Here is a 24,412-nt window from a genome sequence, read left to right on the forward strand (position 1 = left end):
GATAAAATTGAAGCTCGATTGAAGCTCGCAGTATGATAAAGTTCCTGTATTTGAAGGGTAATAATGCCAGACAAATTCATGACGAGATGAAGGACGCGTATGGCGATGATTGTCCATCTTATGACACATTGTAAAGTGGAAAAGGAAATTCCACACTGTTTATATGTCCTCACAGACGACTCCATCCCTGACGGACAATGCGACCACTGTGAAGAAGGTGAAGTATTTAATCCTCGAAGACAGACGTATAGTAACCATCCAAACGATTATGAATGAGACTGGTCTCAGTTGTGGTAGTGTGTGGAAAATTATCTATGACGAACTTTACATGCCTAAGATATCTGCGCACTGGGTTCCTCGTTTGCTGACACCTTTTCAGAAGCACCAGCTCATTCATCTCAAGTAGCTGTCGACAAAGCAAGGGCGTGCGGCTTCCAAGTATTGTAGCATCCGCCTTATTCTCCCGACATCGCACCCAATGACTTATTCTTGTTTCCCCAAATGATCGCCATTTTGACAATATAGATGACGTCATTCATGAGATGAAAGTGTGGTTTAAACCACAATGTGTAGACTTCTACAATGACAGTATTCGTAAAGTGAAGGAACGCTGAGTGAAATGTGTAAATCTGGATGCTGACTACACAGAGAGAGGTAAACAACTACAAATTTCAACAACCCTTATCCTTTTTTTTTTTTTCACTATGATAATTAAAACTTTACGATATCCCCTACAGGGTGTCTACTGAGTTTCACTTTCAAAATTCCAGTATAGTTCCAGTATATTTAGTATAACTATCAGCAAAATTCCTGTACCTAATACAATCATTTTTCTAAAGTTCTTTAGGAATCACACTCATGATGATTTCAAGTTTGTAACTGTTTTACCATCAAAAGAATATTTTATTTTTAATAAATTTAGTTAACCTTGATTTTTTTGAAATACAATGAATTTTTAACATTTTTAAAGGGTCTCCCAACATTGCTTTAAATGTCTAACTACAACATGTATAGAACTCCTGCTTTGGAAAAATTTACAATTTCAATGGATACAAAATTGTTTCTAAGACTATTATAACAATTACAAAAAAGTATTATCAACAAATTATCAGTTTCATGATTTTTCCAGTATCAAAATTAAATTCCAATATAATTCAAGTATTTCCAATATTTCCAGTATCAGTAGACACCCTGCCCTACTATGAGCAGCAATGTTGAAGATCACGTTCAGGAAGAAAACAGTTCTAAATGGAATTCTGAATCACCACGATTTCCAGCTTGATTCGTTCTCGTGATCTATCATTCCCAAAACGATGAAATTTTACATATGAACAGTACTATCTAGGTATATTAAAATTAGTTTTCTTCTGTAATAACTTTAGAAAATAAAAATAAAAAATAGGTTTTAGCTTTATACACAATGTAAAGAACAAATGAGCTACACCAGATCTCAGTGATCATCGTGATTTCGAACTGCACTAATGACTATGTTTCACAGCAATATATTGACAGTGCAGTGAATCACTGCAACTGGCAGGACTGGTGGGAGATAAGACAAATTTGCCTGTTTGCAAAATCTGCCAGGATCCGAGCTAGAAACATCAAAAAGTGAAATCTTTGAGTTTTACGTCCCTTGCTTATGCCGGTTAGGCTAAAGGAGACGGCGATGATGAGAAATGAATGAAATGGTGGAATAAAGGAAGTGGCAGGAAAAGGGAGAACCCCGAGAAAACCCACGAGCACGGTGTTTGTCCTCCACAAAGTCCACATGGCGCAAGCTGGCATCGAACCAGGGACCCCAAGCACCAGAGGTGAACGCTCTACCACTGAGCCACAGCGCCCCTAGAAAAATCAAGTTTAGAAGTAACACCATACATATTAAGTTAAAGCTTACCTAGGAGGAGTAATATCGAAAATTTCCTCTGGACATACCACAGTTTCTGACTTGCCTTTTTTCGTTTTTCTTTTACGTGTTTTGGTTTCCTGCAATTAAAATAATTTCATTTACTGAAGAAAGAAAAGTAAATAAACCAACATTTTGTTTGTTGTTATACACTATAGACATTAAATTTCCATTATTATACTTCGTCTATCTTTACCCTAATTTGATCTAGAATTCAGAGTACTGATGTAAGTTTTATTAATTCGCTAATAAGAAAGAGGAAAGTGGTGATTTTTATACAGTATATTCTTCAATTACAAAATAATAATAATAATCCAGCAGAAATAATAAGCCTTACGTAAATTATACTGTAAAATACGAGGTGCATCCAGAAAGTAACTTTCCGACACGTATCATAGCTAGGAAACCGTATGCTGCGCGAAGCGACTGTATGCACGTGAAAGAGTAAGGTCCTAGCATGGCGCATGCGCCAGCAAAAACTTTCCTAATGCCTTCAGTAACGTCGTGGCAGTGGTTGAAGATGGATGTTCCTATTCCAGCTCCTGTCGCTAGCTCTGGTGATGGATTTCAATCGGCGCTATGCACTGCGGATTCATAAACTTTATCACTGCTCGCACTTCACACGCGGCGGGAGCTGGAACAGGAACGTTCATCTTTAATCACTGCCACGACGCTACTGAAGGCATTAGGGAAGTTCCGCTGGCGCATGCGCCATGCTAGAACCTTAGTCCCTTAAGTGCACGCTATCGCTTCGCGCAACATGCGGTTTCCTAGCTATGGGACGCGTTTGAAAGTTACTTTCTGAGTACGCCTCGTATTTACTTACTTTCATGATCCTGATAAGGAAAAGGGTTACCATATGAATGAAATAATAACGGTTATTTCCGTGATTCTTTAATATATACGCAACGAAGGGGCATAATCACTGTTGTTTTAAATGACCGCATATCTCTATGAATGCGCAACACAATATTATAATAAGAGCAATAGAATTAACTCGATTTACACTACAGTGTAAAAATGGAACTATACGAAAGTAAGTACGAAAAATGTGTCAGACACTTTTTTGTTCTGTTACAAAATAACACAATATTTGTTCCCCTTCTTTAATACAATTATTTAATTGGCTATGTACCCATGCTATAATAATAACTCTCCACAAAGCAATGGTGTGTGAATTCTGATTAACATGAACGGATTCGTCACTGAAATGCTTCATGATATTCACATCTTTCACAAAGTTAATTGGTTAAGACCTTACAATGGTCCTAGAATATTTCACGATTTCCACACGCACAAGAAAAAAATGAAATTTTTTTTTAAGTTTTACGTCGGACGGTTATACCGACTAGGGTAAAGGTGATGATGAGAAATGAATGCAATGGTGGAATGAAGAAAATGGGAGGAAACGATAGAACTCCGGAGAAAATCCACGCAAATGGTGTTTGTCCGCCGCAAAACTTACTTGGCCCGAGCTGGGATCGAACCAAGGACCCTATGCACCAGAACTGAACGCTCTACCACTGGGCCACCGCGGCCCCACGCATAACAAACTGACCGTCATAGTAACAAGTTTGTAACAACATGGTTGTTGATCATTTTAAAGTTCAATATCCCTTTTCAGCATCGAGGAGAAAAGTTTATACACTCAGTCTCATCTTCCTAGCTTGGCGGACTCGTGATATTTTTTTTTTTTTTTCATGAATTTTGAAACTCACTCCACCCTGCTTTTCTCTCGGATGTGCCCTTAAATCAAATATGAATAAAAACCCAGCTCAAGGTAGGTACTAACAGTGTTCAAAAATTCATTTCAAACTCCTTAACCATTTCCCCGTGATGAGATCAGGAACGACAAGCAACATTATCACATTCGTATTTTAGAAAATAACCTCTTTCCTCACTTAAAATGGGAATTCTCAAAACCGCTGGAACGTGGGTTCACTTGTTTTTAATAGGGAGTTTACTTCCCAAGTTTTATCTTCCTAACTTGAGAGGATCGTGAAATGCCCAAGTTTTCGCATGGACTGTGACCTTCCGTTTCCATAGAATATGAATTTTAATCAAAGTAATATGATTAGAAACCTAGTTCGAGATACCTGATAACTACATTCAAAAATTGATTCCAAACGGTTTAACCGTTTCTCTGTGATGCGATCATAAACAAGATTCCTTTCATTTTTACATAACAGATTATAGTTGAACACTTACAGCAAATCTCATCGAGTACAAACACAATTTGTTATGCACTAGCTGAACCTGCGGTCTCTACACAGCCCATTATTCGATTATGAGCATAAATCTCCTTTCCATTTCTCACAACATCTGTACATGTTCCTTTACAGACAAAAGTTAAAGACGTTTTGATATATATATATATATATATATATATATATATATATATATATAAATCGGCAAGGAGTATCACAAAGGGGAGTATTTTTCCATTATTTTTTCTCAATATCTTTCACCGTTCGCAAAATTTAAGCCTACTTCCGGTTGGAGTTTCTAAGTCATGTATGACCAGTGTTTTCTTCCTTCTTGTATGCAGTATGTAATAAGCAAATACATTACATACATAATTAATTATAAGGTGAGTTATATATGGTGTTCATTGGGCAAACACTCCAAAAATAAAGATTCAACTTAGATTGGAAAAATGGTTATCCTTCCTTTTTCAGTATTATTTGATAAGGAAACAAACGCCCGAGACATATTTAACCCGCATATACAACAGTGTGATGTTGGCATGTATAATGCGTAGGATATGATGCTTTAGTTTTTTTTTTTTTTTTAATTTCAACACTTCCAGTGTACCCGTACAAATGTAATAAAGAAATAATGGGCATTTTTTTAAATATTCAATTAGAACTGAACAATCTATGCAAAATTTGCAATCGATCAGTGAAAACGTGATCTTTCTAGAGCCTGTAGTTTCCGAGATCTCATTGTCGAAAGTATTGGCCACAAACATATAGTTTAAAAGAACTCCAAAGATGGCAGCACAATTCATTTGCATTGATTTTGGAGAAGACTTATAAAATATACAAAGGGTTTGAACAATAGCTTTAAAACATAAACTTTATAAAAAAAAGATATATTTAAATAATAATTTATTTAAAGTACACATACTTTAAAATATTGTCTTTTTTAAACGTGAAATCACAAATAACCGTAAGTCAAAGGTGTGAAATCCAGAGTTAGAGGTTGGAGTTCAGCCGTTTTTATAGCTTTTGTAGCATTTTAATAGATAGATGATTTCCAAACATCAATGGTAAAAAAAAAAAATAAATAAATAAAAATTCTTCAGTTGAACGTCCCACGATTATGCATGACCTTTAGGCTGCTAAGGGAGGCGATCATTGAAGCAAGTGGATGATACTGGAAGAATTGGTGGAATGAGAAAGTGGGGGAAACGGAAGTCCCCGAGAAAAACCCACGGGCACGATGTTGTCCACCACAAACTTGCTTGACGGTATCGAACCAGGGACCCCACGCACCAGAGGTAAGCCCTCTACCACTGAACCATCGTGTCCGCATTGTTTTCAATGGTCTTCTGTTCAGGCGATAAATATATATTTTAAGTCAATTCTGAAACTAGGTATACGTAAGAAAAAACAAAGTAATTATAATCACATGAAGCTTATTATTTCAATTCAAGTTTTGAATATAATTTTTGGAGATTTGGGGGGGGACGTATTATTGTGTTGTTTTATATAGGTTTTACCATATATATATATATATATATATATATATAGGTGGGAAAAATTCCAACAACCCTGGATACAGTAGCACCGGATGCAAGAGGAGGTCTTTTCTATATTTAAATATGTGTCCTAGAGAATCTACAAATTACTTTACACAGAATGAGTTAATGAAATTTCAAGCATATTGATGGTATTTATCTACAGATAACGCTAGGTTGCACTTTATACTCACGTAGGCACATTTTTCACCCGATCCACGAGACTTGGGAACAAACAATATTTAAAATTGCTTAATGAACTGATAGGATACATAATAATAATAACTAACTAACTAACTCTATGGCCTATGGAACCCGGAGGTTCAATGCCGCGTTCACAAAAGCTCTCCACTGACTTCTATCCTTAGCCAATTGGATCCAGTTTCTACTTTGTATTCCAATCTCTGCGAGATCCATCTTAATATTGTCCTCCCATCTGCGCCTAGGTCTTCCTAATGGTCGTCTTCCGATTGGTCTTCCAGTCAAGACTTTGAAAGCGTTTCTACTTTCTTCCATTCTAGCTACATGACCCGCCCACCTAAGCCTTCTAGACTTGACGACCCTAACAATGTTGGGTAAAAAATATAACTTATGTAGTTCCTCATTATGAAGTTTCCGCCATTCCCCATTCCCGTTCCTCTTGGGTCCGAATATTCGTCTCAGGATCTTGTTCTCAAATACTTTCAGACATAATAATAATAATAATAATAATAATAATAACAGAAGTCAGTAAAGCATACAAACAACATTCATAAACAAAAAGATATTATTTCACTTTTAAGAAGGAAATTTTGTGGACTTTTTTTTTAATCAATTTATGCTCAGAAAACTATAGAAACTACATACTTTCAACAAGAGAACACAGTAAAGAACAATTCATGAATAACTTATGTGGAATGAAGTGGCGACTTCACAGTTAGAAATCTCGTAACATCATACAGTCTTCGGCATTAATACTAACCTACCAATTCCAATCAACATTTCTGCAGCAATGGGTTACAGTAAAATGATTATTACTAAGACGTAAGTGTTGTGGAAAGATTTCAAGTACTGTGTGTACAGATAGGTAACATGTCAACATTTCTTAATTTCAATTCTAACTACGGGCAATGAGAACGCAGAATTAATGTAAAACAAAGAGAATTTGAGAGTAATATCACATTAAATCCTATCAACATGCACGGCAGTGCATGGCAGCCAAGTTCCTGGAAGAAAATGAAAACTGGCCTGCACTGCCGTAAGCATATTATACACGAACAAGAGTTTTGGGTAAAATCGCCGATTTCGAGGCTTTGTAAAAACGATTCTATTCAGGGTAGAAACATGAAATTTAGAATGTACGGAGATATCCCACAGATGTACTCATATGCCAAATCTCACATTCCTACCTTCAACCATATTCGAGTACTGGACCCCCAAAATATGCAGTTTTCAGGCTCACTGACTCACTCATCAAATTGATTAGGTACTTTCCAATGAGATAGAAACGTGAAATTTTGCATAAAGGTACCCTATAACGACTTGAGTATGGAAAAAGTCCGAAATCTGAGGAATGTACTATGGGAAATTTTTTATGGGCAAAAAACTGTCCTTAACCAGGAAAAATATCGTTTTACTCACTCACTCATCAAATTGATTAGGTACTTCCCAATGAGATAGAAACGTGAAACTTTGCGTAAAGGTACCCAATAACGACTTGAGTATGGAAAAAGTCCGAAATCTGAGGAATGTACTATGGGAAATTTTTTATGGGCAAAAAACTGTCCTTAACCAGGAAAAATATCGTTTTACTCACTCACTCATCAAATTGATTAGGTACTTTCCAATGAGATAGAAACGTGAAACTTTGCGTAAAGGTACCCTATAACGACTTGAGTATGGAAAAAGTCCGAAATCTGAGGAATGTACTATGGGAAATTTTTTATGGGCAAAATACTGTCCTTAACCAGGAAAAATATCGTTTTACTCACTCACTCATCAAATTGATTAGGTACTTCCCAATGAGATAGAAACGTGAAACTTTGCGTAAAGGTACCCAATAACGACTTGAGTATGGAAAAAGTCCTAAATCTGAGGAATGTACTATGGGAAATTTTTTATGGGCAAAAAACTGTCCTTAGCCAGGAAAAATATTGTTTTACTCACTCACTCATCAAATTGATTAGGTACTTCCCAATGAGATAGAAACGTGAAACTTTGCGTAAATGTACCCTATAACAACTTGAGTATGGAAAAAGTCCTAAATCTGAGGAATGTGCTACGGAAATTTTTTTATGGACAAAAAACTGTCCTTAGCCAGGAAAAAAATCGTATCACTCACTCACTCATCAAATTGATTAGGTACTTCCCAATGAGATAGAAACTTGAAACTTTACACAAAGGTACCCAATAACGACCTGAGTATGGAAAAAGTCCTAAATCTGAGGAATGTACTATGGGAAATATTTTATGGGCAAAAAAACTGTCCTTAGCCAAGCAAGAAATCGATTCACTCACTCGCTCAACAAATTGATTAGGTACTTCCCAATGAGATAGAAAAGTAAAACTTTGCATAAAGGTACCTCATAACGACTCGAGTATAAAAAAAAGTCCGAAATCTGAGGAATGTACTATGGGAAATTTTTATAGGCAAAAAACTGTCCTTAGCCAGGAAAAAAATCGTTTCACTCACTCACTCGTCAAATTGATTAGGTACTTCCCAATGAGATAGAAACGTGAAACTTTGCATAAATGTACCCTATAACGACTTGAGTATGGAAAAAGTCCGAAATTTGAGGAATGTGCTATGGCAAATTTTTTATGGGCAAGAAACTGTCCTTAGCCAGGAAAAAAATAGTTTCACTCACTCACTCATCAAATTGATTAGGTACTTCTTCCTAATGAGACAGAGACGTGAAACTCTGCACAATCGTACCTTACAATGACTTGAGTATGAAAAAGTCCGAAATTTAAGGAATGCACAATGGGAAAGTTTTTATAGGCAAAAAATGTCCTTAGCCATTCAAGAAATCGTTTCACTCACTCACTTATCAAGTTAATTAGGTACTTCCCAATGGGATAGAGACGTGAAACTCTGCATAAAGGCACATTATAATGACTTGAATATGGAAAAAGTCCGAAATTTGAGGAATGTGCTATGGGAATTTTTTTTAGGCGAAAACTGTCCTTAGTCAAACACAAACCGGTTCATTCTCTCCCTCATCAAATGGATTAAATACTTCCCAATGAGATAGAAACATGAAACTTTGCATAGAGGTACCCTATAATGACTTGAGCATAGAAAAATTCGGAAATGTGTGTCATGTGGTATGAGAATTTTTTTATTGGCGGAAAACTGTTCTTAGCCAAGTAGAAATCGTTTCATTCTCTCAATCATCAAATTGATTAGGTACTTCCCAATGAGGTATAGACGTGAAACTTTGCATAAAAGCACCCTATAATGACTAGAGTACAGAAAAAGTCCGAAATGTGATTAATGTGCTATGGGAATTTTTTATTTGCGAGAAACTGTCCTTAGTCAAACATAAATATGTTCGACCTCTCACTCAAACTGATTAGGTACTTCCCAATTAGATATAAACGTGAAATTCTTCATAAAGGTACCTTATAATGGCTTAAGTGTGAAAAAATTCGGAAATGTGAGGAATGTGCTATTGGAAATTTTTCATGGGCGAAAAAATGTCCTTAGCAAAGCATGGTTCATTCAGTCACTCATCACATTGATTTGTTAGTTTCCAATGAGATAATGACGTGAAGCTGTGCACAAAGGTGCCTTATAATGACTTGAGTGTGAAAAAGGACCGTAATGTGAGGAATGTGCTGTGGGAAATTTTGCATGGATGTAAACTGTCCTTAGCAAAGTAGAAATCGGTTCATTCATTCACTCATCACATTGATTTCCTAGTTTCCAATGAGATAGAGACGTGGAACTCTGCATAAAGGTACCTTATAATGACTTGAGTGTGAAAAAAGTCTTAAATGTGAGGAATTTGTAATGGGAATTTTTTTATGGGTGAGAAACTATTTTTAGCCAAGCAGATATCGGTTGATTCATTCACTCGTCACATTGATTAAGTACTTGTTTATGAAATATTGACGTAAAAGTCTGTATATTGGTACCTTATAATGACTTGAGTATGGTAAAGGTCTGAAATTTAAGTAATGTACTAAAGGATTCTTTTATGGGTGAAAACTGTCCTTAGCCAAGCAGAAATCGGTTCACTCACTGATTGACTCATTCATAGCATTAATTAGGTACTTCCCAATGAGATAGAAGAATAAATCTCTGCATAAAGGTACCTTTTAATGATTTGAGTATGGAAAATGTCCGAAATTTAAGGAAGTGCTATGGAAAAATTTTATGGGTAAAAACGTCCTTACTCAAGCAGAAATCGATTCACTCACTCGCTCATCACGTTAATTTTGTATTTCCAATAAGATAAGTCGTGAAACTCTGCATAAAGGTATCTTATAATGACCTGAGTATGGAAAAAGTCCGAAATGTGACGAATGTGCTATGGGAAATTTTCTTATAGACTAAAAGTTGTCCGTAGCCATTAGGTACTTCCCGATGAGATGAAGATGTGAATGTCTACACGAAGGTAGCTTATAATGGCTTGAATATGAAAACTATCCGAAATTTAAGGAATGTGCTATGGAATTTTCTATGGGCAAAAAATTGTCCTTACTCAAACAGAGATCAGTTCATTTACTCACTCATCATTGATTAAGTGCTTCCAAACGAGATAGAGATTTGAAACTCTGCATAATGTTACCTACCTTATGTAATGACCTGTGTAAGTAAAGGTTCCAAATTTAAGGAATGTACTATGGGAATTTTTATGGGCGAAAAACTGTCCATAGCCATTAGGTACTTCTTAATGAGACAAAGATGCGAAACTCTCCATAAAGGTACACTATAACGGCTTGAAAATGAAATTTGAGGAATTTGCTATGGACATTTTTTCATTAGGAAAAAAGACTGTCCTTACAATCAGAAATCGGGAACGATTCCGTTATTGAACACATCATGTGCATAGTGATAATGTTGTCAATCGTCTGAGTGGTCGAGTTGGTGCCCTCCTCGCTGGTCTATTGGCTACCACGTGCGCCTTTGTTGTATGGGGTCCTGGGTTCGATTCCCGGTGGAAGAGCCTTTGGGATGTTTCTGTGTTCGTGTCCCTGTCGTTCTAGGTTAATAGAAAAATGAGCTAAGGTCACTGAGAAAAATCCGTTATCCGGATAGCGGTATAGTGTACAAATATACGGGGTCGTTGCAGGATGTCTGACATCTAACAGTCTTCCGTACATTACGTACGTCAGCTATAAGTTACATACGGCCATCTCTATGTGAGATCCTGACCGCCTACATACAGTTTTTTCGTTCGTGTAGAAAGTACGTTTATTCGGAACACTTATACGGAAAGTACGTTCAAATATACTTTTTCAGTTATACGTTTAGTGTACGTTAAGTCCAAGAACTATAGAATTTATACATGTAACCAACGTTTTTACATACGCCACATACAGTTTTTCTCAGTGTGCGAGTAAAATAAGTGAAAGCTAGTAATAAATAGTTAAGCAAGTTAATGAGGCACGTTCTGTGAATCAGTTAACTTTTAAAAACGTGGGCTAAGACACGTACATACTGCCGTAAATTTCGTGGTTGGAAACCCAGACAAGGAAAGCCAATATTTTGTCGTTTTTCGGTGAATATTTTTCCTTTATTGCAGTCATTGGTATTAAATAGATATTGAAATTAATTTGATAAGTAAGATAATGTAGAGGTGAGAATGTTTAAAATTAATGAAGTTTTCGAAGAAATGAGAAATCCAATTGTTCGAATTTATGTGAGACTAACAACAAAATGTAACCAATTTCGTAAATATATTGGTACCAGAGTTATATTATAGTTACCACAGTCGTTACGTAAAAATGTTCTTGATACTTCATGTCTCTATCTGTGAACAGTGTGAGAATCTCTTACGTATCAGCCTTTTCATCAACAGTGAATTTCGTGCCTTTGCTCTTCATATTTCCTGATTTTGCCCTCCGGGGGTTGGCCCCCACACTCTCGCCTTTGCTCAGCCTACTTCCTCACATCTCTTAAGCTTACAATTCCCGAATTTCAAGTTTCTTTTCCTATTTCAACTATCTAAAAGATAAGATTTTGTATTCCAGGAAAACACCTATTTAAATAACATGGTGATTTCTTCATCTCCCTTTAGACTCCTTAAAAATTAAAAATATTCAATTTTAGCAATTTTCCTGTTGGTTAGTCCCGGGAGGCTACAACCGTGCCAAATTTCATCATTCTAACCCTGCCGGAAGTGCCTAAACATTTTGGGGTGTAGAAGACGTCCAATATAAATAACATGGAAAAGGTTTTGCTGTACCCCATAAAACCACTCTAAATTTGGAAATTTTCATTTTTACTGACTTACTTAGGAAATACTAACGAAAACGTTGAAGCATGCCGAATTTCACGCTTGTATTCCAATTTCAAGTACCTAAAATATGAGATTATAAATCAAAAAAAAAAAAAAAAGGCCTATTTAAAGAGCATGGGAATTTCTTCATCTCCCCTTTAGACTCCCTAAAATTAAAAATATTCACTTTTGGCAATTTTCCTGTCGGTTAGTTCCGAAAAACTACAATCATATCAAATTTAATCATTGTAGCCCTACAGGAAGTGCCGTATAATTTTGGGGTGTAAAAGGTGTCCCATATAAATACGTACCATGGGAAAGATTTTTCAGTTCCCCATAAAACCACTCTAAAGTTGTAATAGTTTATTTTTACTGATTTACTTAGGTAATACTAATGAAAACGTACAAGCGTACCGAATTTCAATTTTTTATTCCAATTCCAAGTTCCTAAAACATGAGATTATATGTAAAAAAAAAAAAAAAAACATTTAAATAGCATAAGAAAATTCTTCATCTCTCTTCATCATTTCAACTTTCCACGTCAACCGGAAGCACCCCTTTAATTTATGTCAGTTCATGTAGTTTTATATACAGTTAGGATATGTTGGTGGCAAATATTATTAAGTTTACAAGCTATTTGAAAGGTGTATATCATTGGAAGGAAAACCCGAGTCAGTGTGAAACTGCGCAACATGCGCGTCATGTAATGAACTCCGTAATTTCGCAACGTGAAAAGGTAGAGAACAACTAAGTATATTGAAACACCAGCTATGTCTAGTGATGTAGCAGCGAGGATTCAGCATCAAGGGTTTTGGGCCCTGTTGATACTCTTCGTATTTAGGTAATGAAAAATGAGATGTTAGCGATCGTGATTTTGTAGTTCGGGTAAATGAATTGGAATCTCGTTTGGACATAACGCTCTGACAGATATTTAATAGAATAAATCCTCCCCGCTGTTCTAGTGGCTAGCATGTGCGCCTTTCTTGTACAGGGTCTTGGGTTCGATTCCCGGTGGGAGAGTCCTTGGGAACTAAAGTTGTATGTGACACATTATGACTCCTCTAAAAATGTACAATTTTAAATTTAAATCCAGCAATATGTTACAATTGAGAATCCCAATATACGATATTCACATGGTGAACTACAAAAAGAAGTGAAATATGAACAAAAACACCAGAGGTGCAAAAAGTGCAGCCAAGTTCGTCAGCCTCAAAAAGTGTTGAGATGAGGATGGATGAGCCAAGTTCCTTGGCCACTGCATCTGAAAGGAACACTGGAACTTGGCGCTAGGTGTCAAGGAAAATGATGTTAAGGAACCTTAGGGATAGTGGTAGTGGGTGTGGTGAGTTTGGAACCACCATCAACCGGCACATATACGGTATACTGCAGCAAGGTTGGTGGTTCGAAACCCAGACAAGGAAAACTTATATTCCTCCACGAAGTGTCAAAGTAAATGATGTTAACGAGCCTTAGGGATGGTGTTTGTGAGCGTGGTGGATTTGGGGGCCACCACTAGCCTTATGGCTGAAATGTCCCGGCCGTGAAACTAGGAACAGACATCTTAATGTATTCGAATATGTTAGACACCTCGCGCCAAGTTCCAGTGTTCCTTTCAGATGCAGTGGCCAAGGAACTTGGCTCATCCATCCTCATCTCAACAATTTTTGAGGCTGACGAACTTGGCTGCACTTTTTGCACCTCTGGTGTTTTTGTTCATATTCATTATTTCTGCAAGTAGTCCATTCACAGTTCATAAAATATAGAAGTTAAAAGCACGGAATTTTCAAAGAATTACTTTTGAAATCATAATTACTATTTCTACAGTGAAATAAAATTATCAGTAATGTAGTACTTAAAGCAACGGAATTTTTTAAAAAAATATATGCACTGAAGGAAGCGGAAAATTATTGCTGAAGAGTCTATTTTAGAATTGTTCTTTCGATGCTTTTGTAAATATTTAACTTTCTCTATTAACAATTTAAAATGTTTAAACACTACTTACTACTGTATACTTTTTCTCCCAGTACGACGCCCAAGACACAATATACTGCCCAATGGTAATAATGGGGAATAAAATAACTGTCATCTCGAATAGCCCCATCTTTCGAACGCGTCGATAATAGTATACAGGCTGTCGCCAATCAGGCAATCCATTCTCCAACACAGCGTCATAGCGGGCTCTCTTGGCACTATCACGAAGGACCTCATAGATAGCAACCAACTGCAAAATAGAAACAAGTTCAATAAATGTTGAACAAATAATAGCAAAACAAGAAATGCTTCATACTCACCGCAATGATTATGAAGATGTTTTCGAGCACACTTACCTCATCAGAAGCTTTTAAAAGTTTAAAATGGGTTAAAAAACTGTAACTTACATAATCTCTCCAGTTATAGCATGGTAAATGGGTGCTTTTCTTGAAGGTGAGAGGGGTATAAGCACTAGTATTTAAGGCACTCTAGAAACATATGAAATCCGGACCCCCTAGAATTTAAAATCTTAATAAACATTACTATTACTTAAAAGGGTCGGAGTTACTGTTTTACTGAAGTAGGGGCCGATTTTAGCGAAATATATTTTGTTCAGATGTGGAGCAGAAGCAGCATTTTAAAGTATTTTCAGTTTGGGGGGCACGGTGGCTCAGTGGTAGAGCGTTCACCTCCGGTGTTTAGGGTCCTTGGTTCGATACCAGCTCGCGCCGTGTGGACTTTGTGGTGGACAAACACCGTGCTCGTGGGTTTTCTCGGTGTATTCCCGTTTCCTCCCACTTTCTTCATTCCACCATTTCACTCATTTCTCATCATCACCGTCTCCTTTAGCCTAACCGGCATAAACGTGGAACGTAAAACTTAAATATTTCATTTTTTTCCAGTTGGATTTTTAACCTTGGTTTACAAAAGCCAACCTCGCGGCTAATATTGAATCACGTAAAGTCCTGTTTTCGTTACGATCTTCACCGGAATAGACAGAAACTGGGTGAATTTTGGATTGATTAATATACACAATGCTCTACTCTACGTGCTTTCAGAAGAAACCTTTTGCAATGTATGAGTATATATAGAACAATCATATTATACGAGGAACATTCATAAAGTAATAATTGCTTCTTTCTATTCGAAAGCTTGTATCAAGATTTGCCAGGGTTGGCTGGTTTAAACCAGCTGGTTTTTACAAAAAAACCAACTGGTTTAATCAAAAAAAAAAAAAAAAAAAAAAAAAAAACGAAAAATGCTTTAAATCGTGTGAACTTCATGGTGACGTTTCCACATATCAAACCATCCGCATTACGTTTATCTACTTTTCACCTTTTAATCAAGGGATCCCGTGTTCAATTCTCGATCGAACCACAACCCATCTTTCAAATGTAAACCAAGTAGCGATTCGAGGTGTCCCTTTAAACGAAAGTCTTCTCCGTGGTAACCTTGGTATTTCATAAGGATGTTAAGCCTAAACATACGAAATGAAAACAAATTATATATTTCTATTGAATCAATGACTGTTGTTTTATAAAGAAGCAAGGTTGTTTAAATATATTGGTAGAAATTGGAAAAATTTATGAATTGCCTACGTAGCTTCCAACATCAACTTGGATTTGACTTTAATTTTATTGAATGATATCTACATACCAAACTTGTAATTTAATACCTCAGTTTTAGCGTAGTGATTATGATACGTCGACCTTAAAATTTTACATACAAATACATTTAAAGTAATAACAGGATTTTCCCAATGGCTCAGGCGCGAGTTTCCCGATTTATATATAATTCTGGTATGTTTTTACTTGTTGTCCTTCTGAAATGACTCTTGACAATTATATTAACAAGTAGGCCTATGTAAAGATCAGTACAACGTATTTTTATCAGGAGTCCTTCGTGAGTGAGTCGGCAATCGGATTTGTGTAATGTTCGTATCCAAATGGACAATTTCTCTTGGATATAAGTCGAGAAGCGGTTTGGATTCCGCTTTAAGCTTATGTGACCCCTTCCAGCATAACCTTGTTGTTGCATAATAACACCAAGACGAAAAAAACTCATTTCTGTTCATATCTAATATAAATACATAGAGTAAATTATTTAAACCAAAACCTGGTTTAAACAAAAAAAAAGTGTTTTTTTGGTTTCTGTCAATAAAAACCATGGTTTTTGTCAACCCTGAGATTTGCATTGCAGGGAAGAATTTGATCCTTAAGCTAGCTGATCGGTACACATTCGTGCATAGTGGTTCTGCTACATACTGCCAGAAAACTAGAAAACAAAGATTGTACAGCCCGTTGAGCCAGCTCAAGTTTAAGATCAGCTTAGCTTAAGGATTATATGGTAATAAAGTGGCCTAGAAAGTTTCATTGTGGTGAAGCAAGTCTTCAACAGGAACGCAGTGCGCGGCCTTCTCTCTCGGAGCAACCTGAAAATGCGAAGAAGCTGAATCTTGTGTTCGCAGATCATTCTATTACCACTGCTACTTTCGTAAGGGAGGGAAACATCACCATTATTAAGGGGTCAGAATTTAGCATACTATATAACGAGCTGCACATGACGAAGTCTCCTTTCCCTGAGTCCCACGCTCGCTGACGCTATTCCAAGTTCAGCACTAGAGACGGCTTCTGTACAAATGTTTCAGCTCTGCAGCGCACATCAGAACTTTTTCTCAAGATAATTAATATGAATAAATCCTGGGTATATCAATATGACCCAAAGATGATCACAAAGCAAGCAGTAGAAGCACCACAGGTCACTAATCGCAAGGGAAGGTGGTGCTGAATGTCTTCATGGACTGACTTATTAGTTTACGCCTGAAAGGGACAAATTTCATTGAATAATGTTGCTGGATGCTCCTAACCAAGTTGGAAGATGATGAAATGAAGAAAAGTCGTTGAACGCTGAAAGTAGAACTTCGTTTGGGCACAGCATTAAAGCAAGCACTAAGCCAGGTATTATACTTCACATTAAAAGCAAAACACCTCAATTTAATATTTTCAATAAACTAGCAACACGAATTGTTTTAAATGGATTGCTATGTTTTAAGAGTTATTCAAATGAAACCTTTACCATCACACTTTTCTAAAATAATAGTAGGGTCAGTGAGGGTAATTATGAGACAAATTTCACAACTTTTCCAATAAAGTAACAATTTGCTGGCAACAAATTTCCTGTCATGAGTAAATGTCAAACTTGTGCTGTCTCATAATTTCCCTCCAAAAGGGTAATTATGAGACATCTGTTGCCCCAGCTTTCTGTATGTGATATTGAGGTACGAATGAGTCTTATTGTGAAACAAAGAAGTCTTTGTTATTTTGTGTTTATTACGTAAAGATATACAAATATTTGGTTAAGTTACAAGAAAATAACTAAGAAATAAAGTGGAAATACCTACTGATGTTCTGCTAACTCTTTCTAGTTGACTATAATAGGCCTATAGGCTAATAGCCTATATTAGATACTTTCAGGTTTCTAAACAGGCTTATGAAACAAATTTAGACAACTTTATGAAACAAAGTTCCAGGCTGTCCACTAAAAAACAACTTAGGGTACTCCTATTTTCAACAAAATAATGTAGGTCTACAATTTTCAAAGTTGCTACGAAACAATATTATAGGACTACCTAAACTGCAAATACAGTTTTTTCAAAACTTCAACATATTAGGATACAGAGACAGGTTTCAGTTATTTCTAAAATACATTAATGTAGCATGTGTCTCACAATTACCCTCCATATACACAAAATGAGATATAACAAATAAATGGCGTAACTGAAACAAAAGCCCAAAGGACAAATTCAACTTAACCTATAACTACTGACCTTCCAGACTTCCACCAACACCCATAAGTTTTACAACAGTGATATTACTGCACGAATAGATATAAAAGTTAATGATAGGATTTAAAATTTCAAAACTTTTTTTTTTCTTTTTTGAATGAGTTTGTTAAAGAAATTGGTACATCCAAACTTCTGTAAACTGAAACTTAAAAATGCAGACAGAGCATTGTGAAGGATGTTACTAAATGCCTGTGCTCTTAAATTTGTATTTCTCCTACAGTGGTTGAACACCAGTGAGAGGTGGCTCATAATTACAATCCATAGGCAGTGTCTCATACTTACCCTCACTGACCCTATACGAAATGTCATACCAGCGTTCTAAAACTTCCGAAATTATAATCAAATGAAAGTGGTAAGATATTGAAATGAAATCTTTAAGTTTTACGTCCCACGATTATGTCGGCTAGATTAAAGGAGACGGCGATGATGAGAAATGAGTCAAATAGTGGAATGAAGAAACTGGGAGGAAATGGGAGAACCCCGAGAAAACCCACGTACACGGAGTTTGTCCACCACAAAGTTCATCTGGCGCGAGCTGGGATCGAACCAGCGACCCCATGCACCAGAGATTAACGCTCTACCACTGAGCCACCGCGGCCCCTAGGTAAGATATTGAGTATACTATTTGCATCCTCATTCACAGAGAATCAAATAATGCTACTAAACTCTGAATAACATTTCCAAAACTCTTCACCATTTCTAGATTCTACAAAGTTACGTTCTTCAAATTTTAATATGTGTTAAGTTTTAAGGACGCTCATTCAAACAAAGTCAAGAAAATCCTCAAAATGAAAAGACGATATAAAACCATACCCCATCTAATACGTTAATACACGCATCTTATACTTAACTCCATAATAAAACCTCACTTCTTGCCTAATGCGTAGGGTTGAATTCCCTAACTTGCTAAACCTAATCTGACGTTTATGAATGTAAGAAGAGTACAGTGTAATTCTGAAAAAACTAAAAATCAGAATAAACGTCGTGCTTTTAATTTTTATTGTACATGCCCTAATGTGAAATATGAACATAACTTTTTTTTTCTTTTATTTATTTATATCTCAATTCGTGTTATTATTCTATTACAGGGTGTCTACTAGATGTTTAATTTTAGATTCTAAGCTTTTTCCAGGTCTATTTATAATATTTTCCAGGTCCATTTTTCAAAGCAAAGAAAAGTTCTTACTGTTAATATCCCTTACCAGGAAGGCAGCTGAGAAAAAAGTGCAGTTAGTGAAAAAAGCTATCACCAGAGTTCTCACCTTTAATTAACGAGCGATTCATATCCCTTGATAATATCCCTCTCCTGTTTCCATTATCGGCTTATCTTAACAAATAGGCAAAACGTTACAAAAAAAGTTCCTGAGCAAAAATCCCCAATTTTTCTTGATTTCCAGTTTAAGTACCATTTTCCCTGAATAGTCCCTTACCTCCACGTAAAATTTTCTTTTCCAAAATTTTTCTCTGATTTCTAGATTTGTAGTGTAGCAAAAAATATTTTCGAACTGCCACATAAAATATGGATAGAAATTCTACCTAAAGACTTTCTAGGTCTAGGAGAACTCGGCCACAGGAAGCAAAAAATAAATAAATAAATACATAAATAAATAAATAAAATAAAATAAATAAAAAAAGTAAAAACGTCTGTAACAAGCAAGAGGAAGCAGTGACAGAGCTCAGCTCAGCTCAGGTATCCCCGTGGTCGCCATCAACATGCTCACAAATGTCTTTAAAAAGTGAGGATTTTTCGTTATATGCAGTGAAAAAGGTAAGTTTGAGAAAAATCCAGGTTTCTTGTTCAATTCCAGGCTTTTTTCAGGTTTTCCAGGTCAATAGACACCCTGTGTTACTCTATCTGGATGATGGCACTTTCGACAAACAATGAGATCATATTAACTATTGGACAGAAAGTAATGATACAAGTAAAAATAAAAAATTAACAGAGAAATTGATTTATGGGCATCTAAATTTACCTCAAGTTTCCGCACAGGTAATTCTCTACATATTACAGAAGTTTAGACTGACCTGGGCATTAGTAACACTGACACAAACATTGAAAGCTTACTTGATAAAAATGGTTGTTTCGTGGGAACATATCTATTATTTTAATCACTGAATCAACTCTTAATTTCCCCAAATTCAGAACAAGACCTAGAAATCTTACAACTTGCTAGTCCAAAAAGAATATTAAAGTATGTGATCGTAAGTTTCAGCTCGAGTTTTCTTAGAAACAATAAACCCAGACGAAGATCTCCGGACCATTAGAGATTGAAATGTGCGATAACAGAATAATAAAATGCATTATATTCTCATATTAGTACACAAAACATTGAGAAAGACCTTTCGGGACTTACTTAAGGAACCTCCCTGACCTAGATCTTCCACCTACCACACTCCAAGCATCAGCATGTTAGTTAATTTTATAATAGAAGCACAAGTTAAATTACCTGACGAAACTTGATCTCTGCATCTGGGGCATCGTTCTTATCAGGATGAAGTATCAGCGACAATCTTCGATACGCTTTCTTGATTTCTCCTGCATCAGCGTCCTAAGGAAGAACAAAAACAAACCACCTTTACACAACTACAGAGATTAGTTCAAGTTAAAGAGTGTATCACTATTATATTCTGAGCATACAAATGTAACAAATCAGATAATAGAATAAATTCAGCTAAAGGCTCAATTCCTAACGAACCTATTAAAAGAAAATAAATAAATTCATATTTACATCGAGCAACTCAGCAAACGTGGTAACTTCTCAAAATAACAGTAAAACCTGTTAATTTGCGCAACTCTCTACCTCTTTATTGTTAATTGAAATGAGCGTATCAATTTTCTTCTATGAGTATTGTAAATAGAAAAAAAAAGTTCGTGTTTCTTCAGAAATGTACGTTTTTTAAAAGGAAAAAACATTGCTTCCCCTTTTTTTTCTAAATTTCATTTTTTTTTTCAAACAGTGATTTGTAAAGTTTCTTACGTCCATTTAAGTATGAGTTATTTTTATGTAGATGTAATTACCGTAAAATGCAACATAAATTAAACACTAGATACTAATACGATACAAATATTTTGCAATATATGAGTAGCATACCTACTAACAGTTCGCGTTTCAGCGGTGTTTCATCAATATCAACTAAGAAATAAAAGTAGAAATGAAAATGTTTCTTCGTGAAAGCATTCCTTCAATAAGTACGAAAATAATATCACGTACAGTATAAAATGCAAATGACTTGTCTAAAGGTAAAAACTAATACTAATTTGCCTATTAGTATTTTTCTAAATATCATATATAAATAATTTGTCGACTAGATATATATAATATGCAGGGCTGGCTCTACTATATATGCAGCACGTGCATTTGCACGGGCCGGCAATATCTCTCATAAGTATATTATTTAAATTACATATTTCTTATTGGAAACATACTTCAAACATGGTAGTTAAATTTACTAAGCTGACCTTCTATTTGAATATTGCATTTCTAAATTATGTTTAGGTCGCATTAGTTTAAGGTTAGATGGACACTGCTAAAGCAAGTGGTCAAATAAATCCCAGCACAAATTGCTTGATGGTTGTCAAATACTGTACAAGAACTCAATTCTCGAACACCTATTCCATTTATTTAGTTATCAGAGTTCTGGTGTGAAAGCTACTCTTGTCTTTGTCAGAAATAAGATCATTATCATTGAAAGTGGAAACAACTTTAATAATAATAATAATAATAATAATAATAATAATAATAATAATAATAATAATAACAGATATAGAAGGAAAATCAAGAAATAAAATGATATGAAATGAAATCTTTTCGTTTCATGTCCCATGGTTATGCCGGTTAGGCTAAAGGAGACGGTGATAATGTGTAATGAATGAAATGGTGGAATGAAGAAAGTGGGAGGAAACGGGAAAACCCGAGGAAACCCACGCACACGGTGTGTGTCCACCACAAAGTTCACTTGGCGGGGGCTGGGATCGAACCCGGGACACCAAGCACTGGAGGTGAACGCTCTACCACTAAGCCACCGCGCCCCCGATTATGAAATCTAGAGAGACGACCAGAGTCAATTTCTTATTTTGGTAATTTCATTTGATTATTCGATTCAATGAGTTTGTTCTTTTGCTTATTTCGTTCAGCTGAGCTCGCGGCAGAATACAGGAATGGAAATTGGGTAGAAATAGACAACGGGAATTTTCGGTTTGTACGTTTATAATGGATGTAAGAACGCAACGAAATCTAACCTAATAAAAATTTGTAAGAAATCTGTAAAAATTGGTAGTAGCGTCTGCTCGAGTAATGCCAAAACTTACGACAGCACATGGGTTTTCGCAGTGATACGAGTTTCTATAGCACTTAGGGTTTTATACTAATAACACTACTGTGCAGAAATATTTCAGCGGTGGAAAATAATATCTAAGAGTTATCTTTGGGTACTATTTAGTTTCTCCCCGAAATCACTTGGTAGTAACTCTGGCTCACAGTGTAGACATATGGCATATGACAGTAGAGATGCAAAAAAGCCGGCTTTTTTGAATCGATGGTTTTTAGGACATAAAAAAGCCGGCTATTTTGGGAAAACGAGAATTTTTAATTTTTTTTCATGTTTTTTCTATTTAAATAGCTTTCTTATAGTACACTCTAAAGTTAAATAAAATTTCATGACCTAAATGCCATATTTCGCTCCGGAATTCACCATCATGATGGATGGAGCCCATGGTTTATGAATTAAAGTAAAAATAAAGTACGTAGTATTTGAGGGCAATTTTAGAAGCTATTTAACTTGATTTTAACTTCTGAATTATCGACATTTTTTCTTCTCTAGATCAATTCTTTTTAGTCATCCGTGTTTCATTTCTTAGAGCTTAGTACTCTAACTTTCAGCACATAACTTAAACTTATGTATTTCAATATATCAGTTAGATGTCATTCAGAGCGTACTTCCACATTTCCGTTATACTCTAGCTGTGCAATGGTTTAGCAATAATCTTCCGGATACAACCTTCAAGACATTTTATACTGATAATCAGTGGCGGATTTATAAAAGTATTTTGTGAGGGGGAGTTTCTTATTAATGTTTAGTTTTTCCATAAATCCCTAATTTTTTATTTGAGGACAGATTGAAGTTTATGAATAAAAGCAAAACTAATATTAAATTGTCTTAGAAATTCCGTAATTTCGGGGTACAGGCTTCAATCCGAAAGACATCCTCATCCTTCGCAAATCCATCACTGCTAATGATTCGTACTAATAACGATTTAAAAACAATAAGAAAGCAAGTCTGCCAGGACTCACAGTACAAGCACTATATCTACATTCACAGATAGAATTAAGAAAAACTTTTGTCGGAATGGTCGCGTGCGGGGTTGAATCTCGGGACTTCCCGATAGAAGCGCAAAAGCTAACCGCTCACTCATGTTTGTTGTGAAGTTGTGCTAAAATTAAATGTATTCTCCGTGTGTGTGTCCACAAAAGCTCTCCACTGACTTCTGTCCTTATCCAATTCGATCCAGCTTCTACTCTGTATTCCTATTTCTGCGAGATCCATCTTAATATTGTCCTCCCATCTGCGTCTAGGTTTTCCTAATGGTCATTTTTCGATTGGATTTCCAGTTAAAACTTTGAAAGCGTTCCTACCTTCTTCCATCCTGGCTACATGACCTGTCCACCTGAGCCTCCTAGACTTGATGACCCTAACAATGTTTGGTAAACCGTATAAATTATGTAGTTCCTCGTTATGAAATTTTCGCCATTGCCCATTCCTGTTTCTCTTAGATCCGAATATTCGTCTCAAGATCTTGTTCTCAGATACTTTCTATCTATGTTCTTCCTTCCGAGTAAGCAACCATCTTTCGCAACCATACAGAACAACAGGCATGATTATCGTTTTATATATTTTAAGCTTCAAATTCCTTGACAGAATTCGCGACGACAAAATATTTTGAACTGAATAATAACAAGAATTTCCTGATTTCAGTCGAAATTTAATTTCTTCGTGGATATGATTTTGGTCTGTTAATATTGATCCTAGATATTTGAAAGTATCCACTTTGTCGAAAGTATTAATTGATATTTTAACACATTCATAATTTGCCGTATTACGATCCTGGTGAACTTCCTTGTATTTAGTTTTCTCTGCATTTACTTCTAAACCCATGTTCCTGCAAGCGTTTTATAAGACCTCTGCATTTCTTTCGTTTGTTCTCCTATCAGATTTACATCATCAGCATACATCATAACCTGGTGAATACCATTCAGCTCTAGGCCCTGGTTGCTATCTTTGATTTTTCTTATAGCGTACTCCGGAACAAAACTGAATAATAATGGCAATAATGCATCTCCTTCAGGCCAATCTCGACGTGGAAGCTCGCATTTTTCTACTCGGACTTTACTCTGGGATTCATTTAAACATATTTTAATTAATCGAACTAGCTTTTGCGGTATTCCAAATTCTGTAAGAATGTTGTACAATGTTTTCCTCCTAACCGAGTCTTAAGCCTACCTAAAATCAATAAACAGTTGATGTAC

General features: G+C 35.9%; 1 protein-coding gene across 1 annotated transcript in view; it reads right to left on the minus strand.

Moving 5' to 3' along the window:
• LOC145671417 (dnaJ homolog subfamily C member 1) overlaps positions 1–24,412 on the minus strand; it is a 43,384-nt gene that overhangs the window by 15,730 nt on the left and 3,242 nt on the right. The window contains exons 2-4 of the mRNA XM_081740589.1: positions 20,336–20,437; positions 14,076–14,294; positions 1,895–1,983 (exon numbers count right to left, since the gene is read on the minus strand). Of these exons, the coding sequence (XP_081596715.1) occupies positions 1,895–1,983; positions 14,076–14,294; positions 20,336–20,437 (410 nt within the window). The remainder of the gene's footprint in view (positions 1–1,894; positions 1,984–14,075; positions 14,295–20,335; positions 20,438–24,412) is intronic.

This window comes from Thermobia domestica, chromosome 15 (genome assembly GCF_964235325.1).
Source record: "Thermobia domestica chromosome 15, izTheDome1.hap1.1, whole genome shotgun sequence".
NCBI lineage: Eukaryota > Metazoa > Arthropoda > Insecta > Zygentoma > Lepismatidae > Thermobia > Thermobia domestica.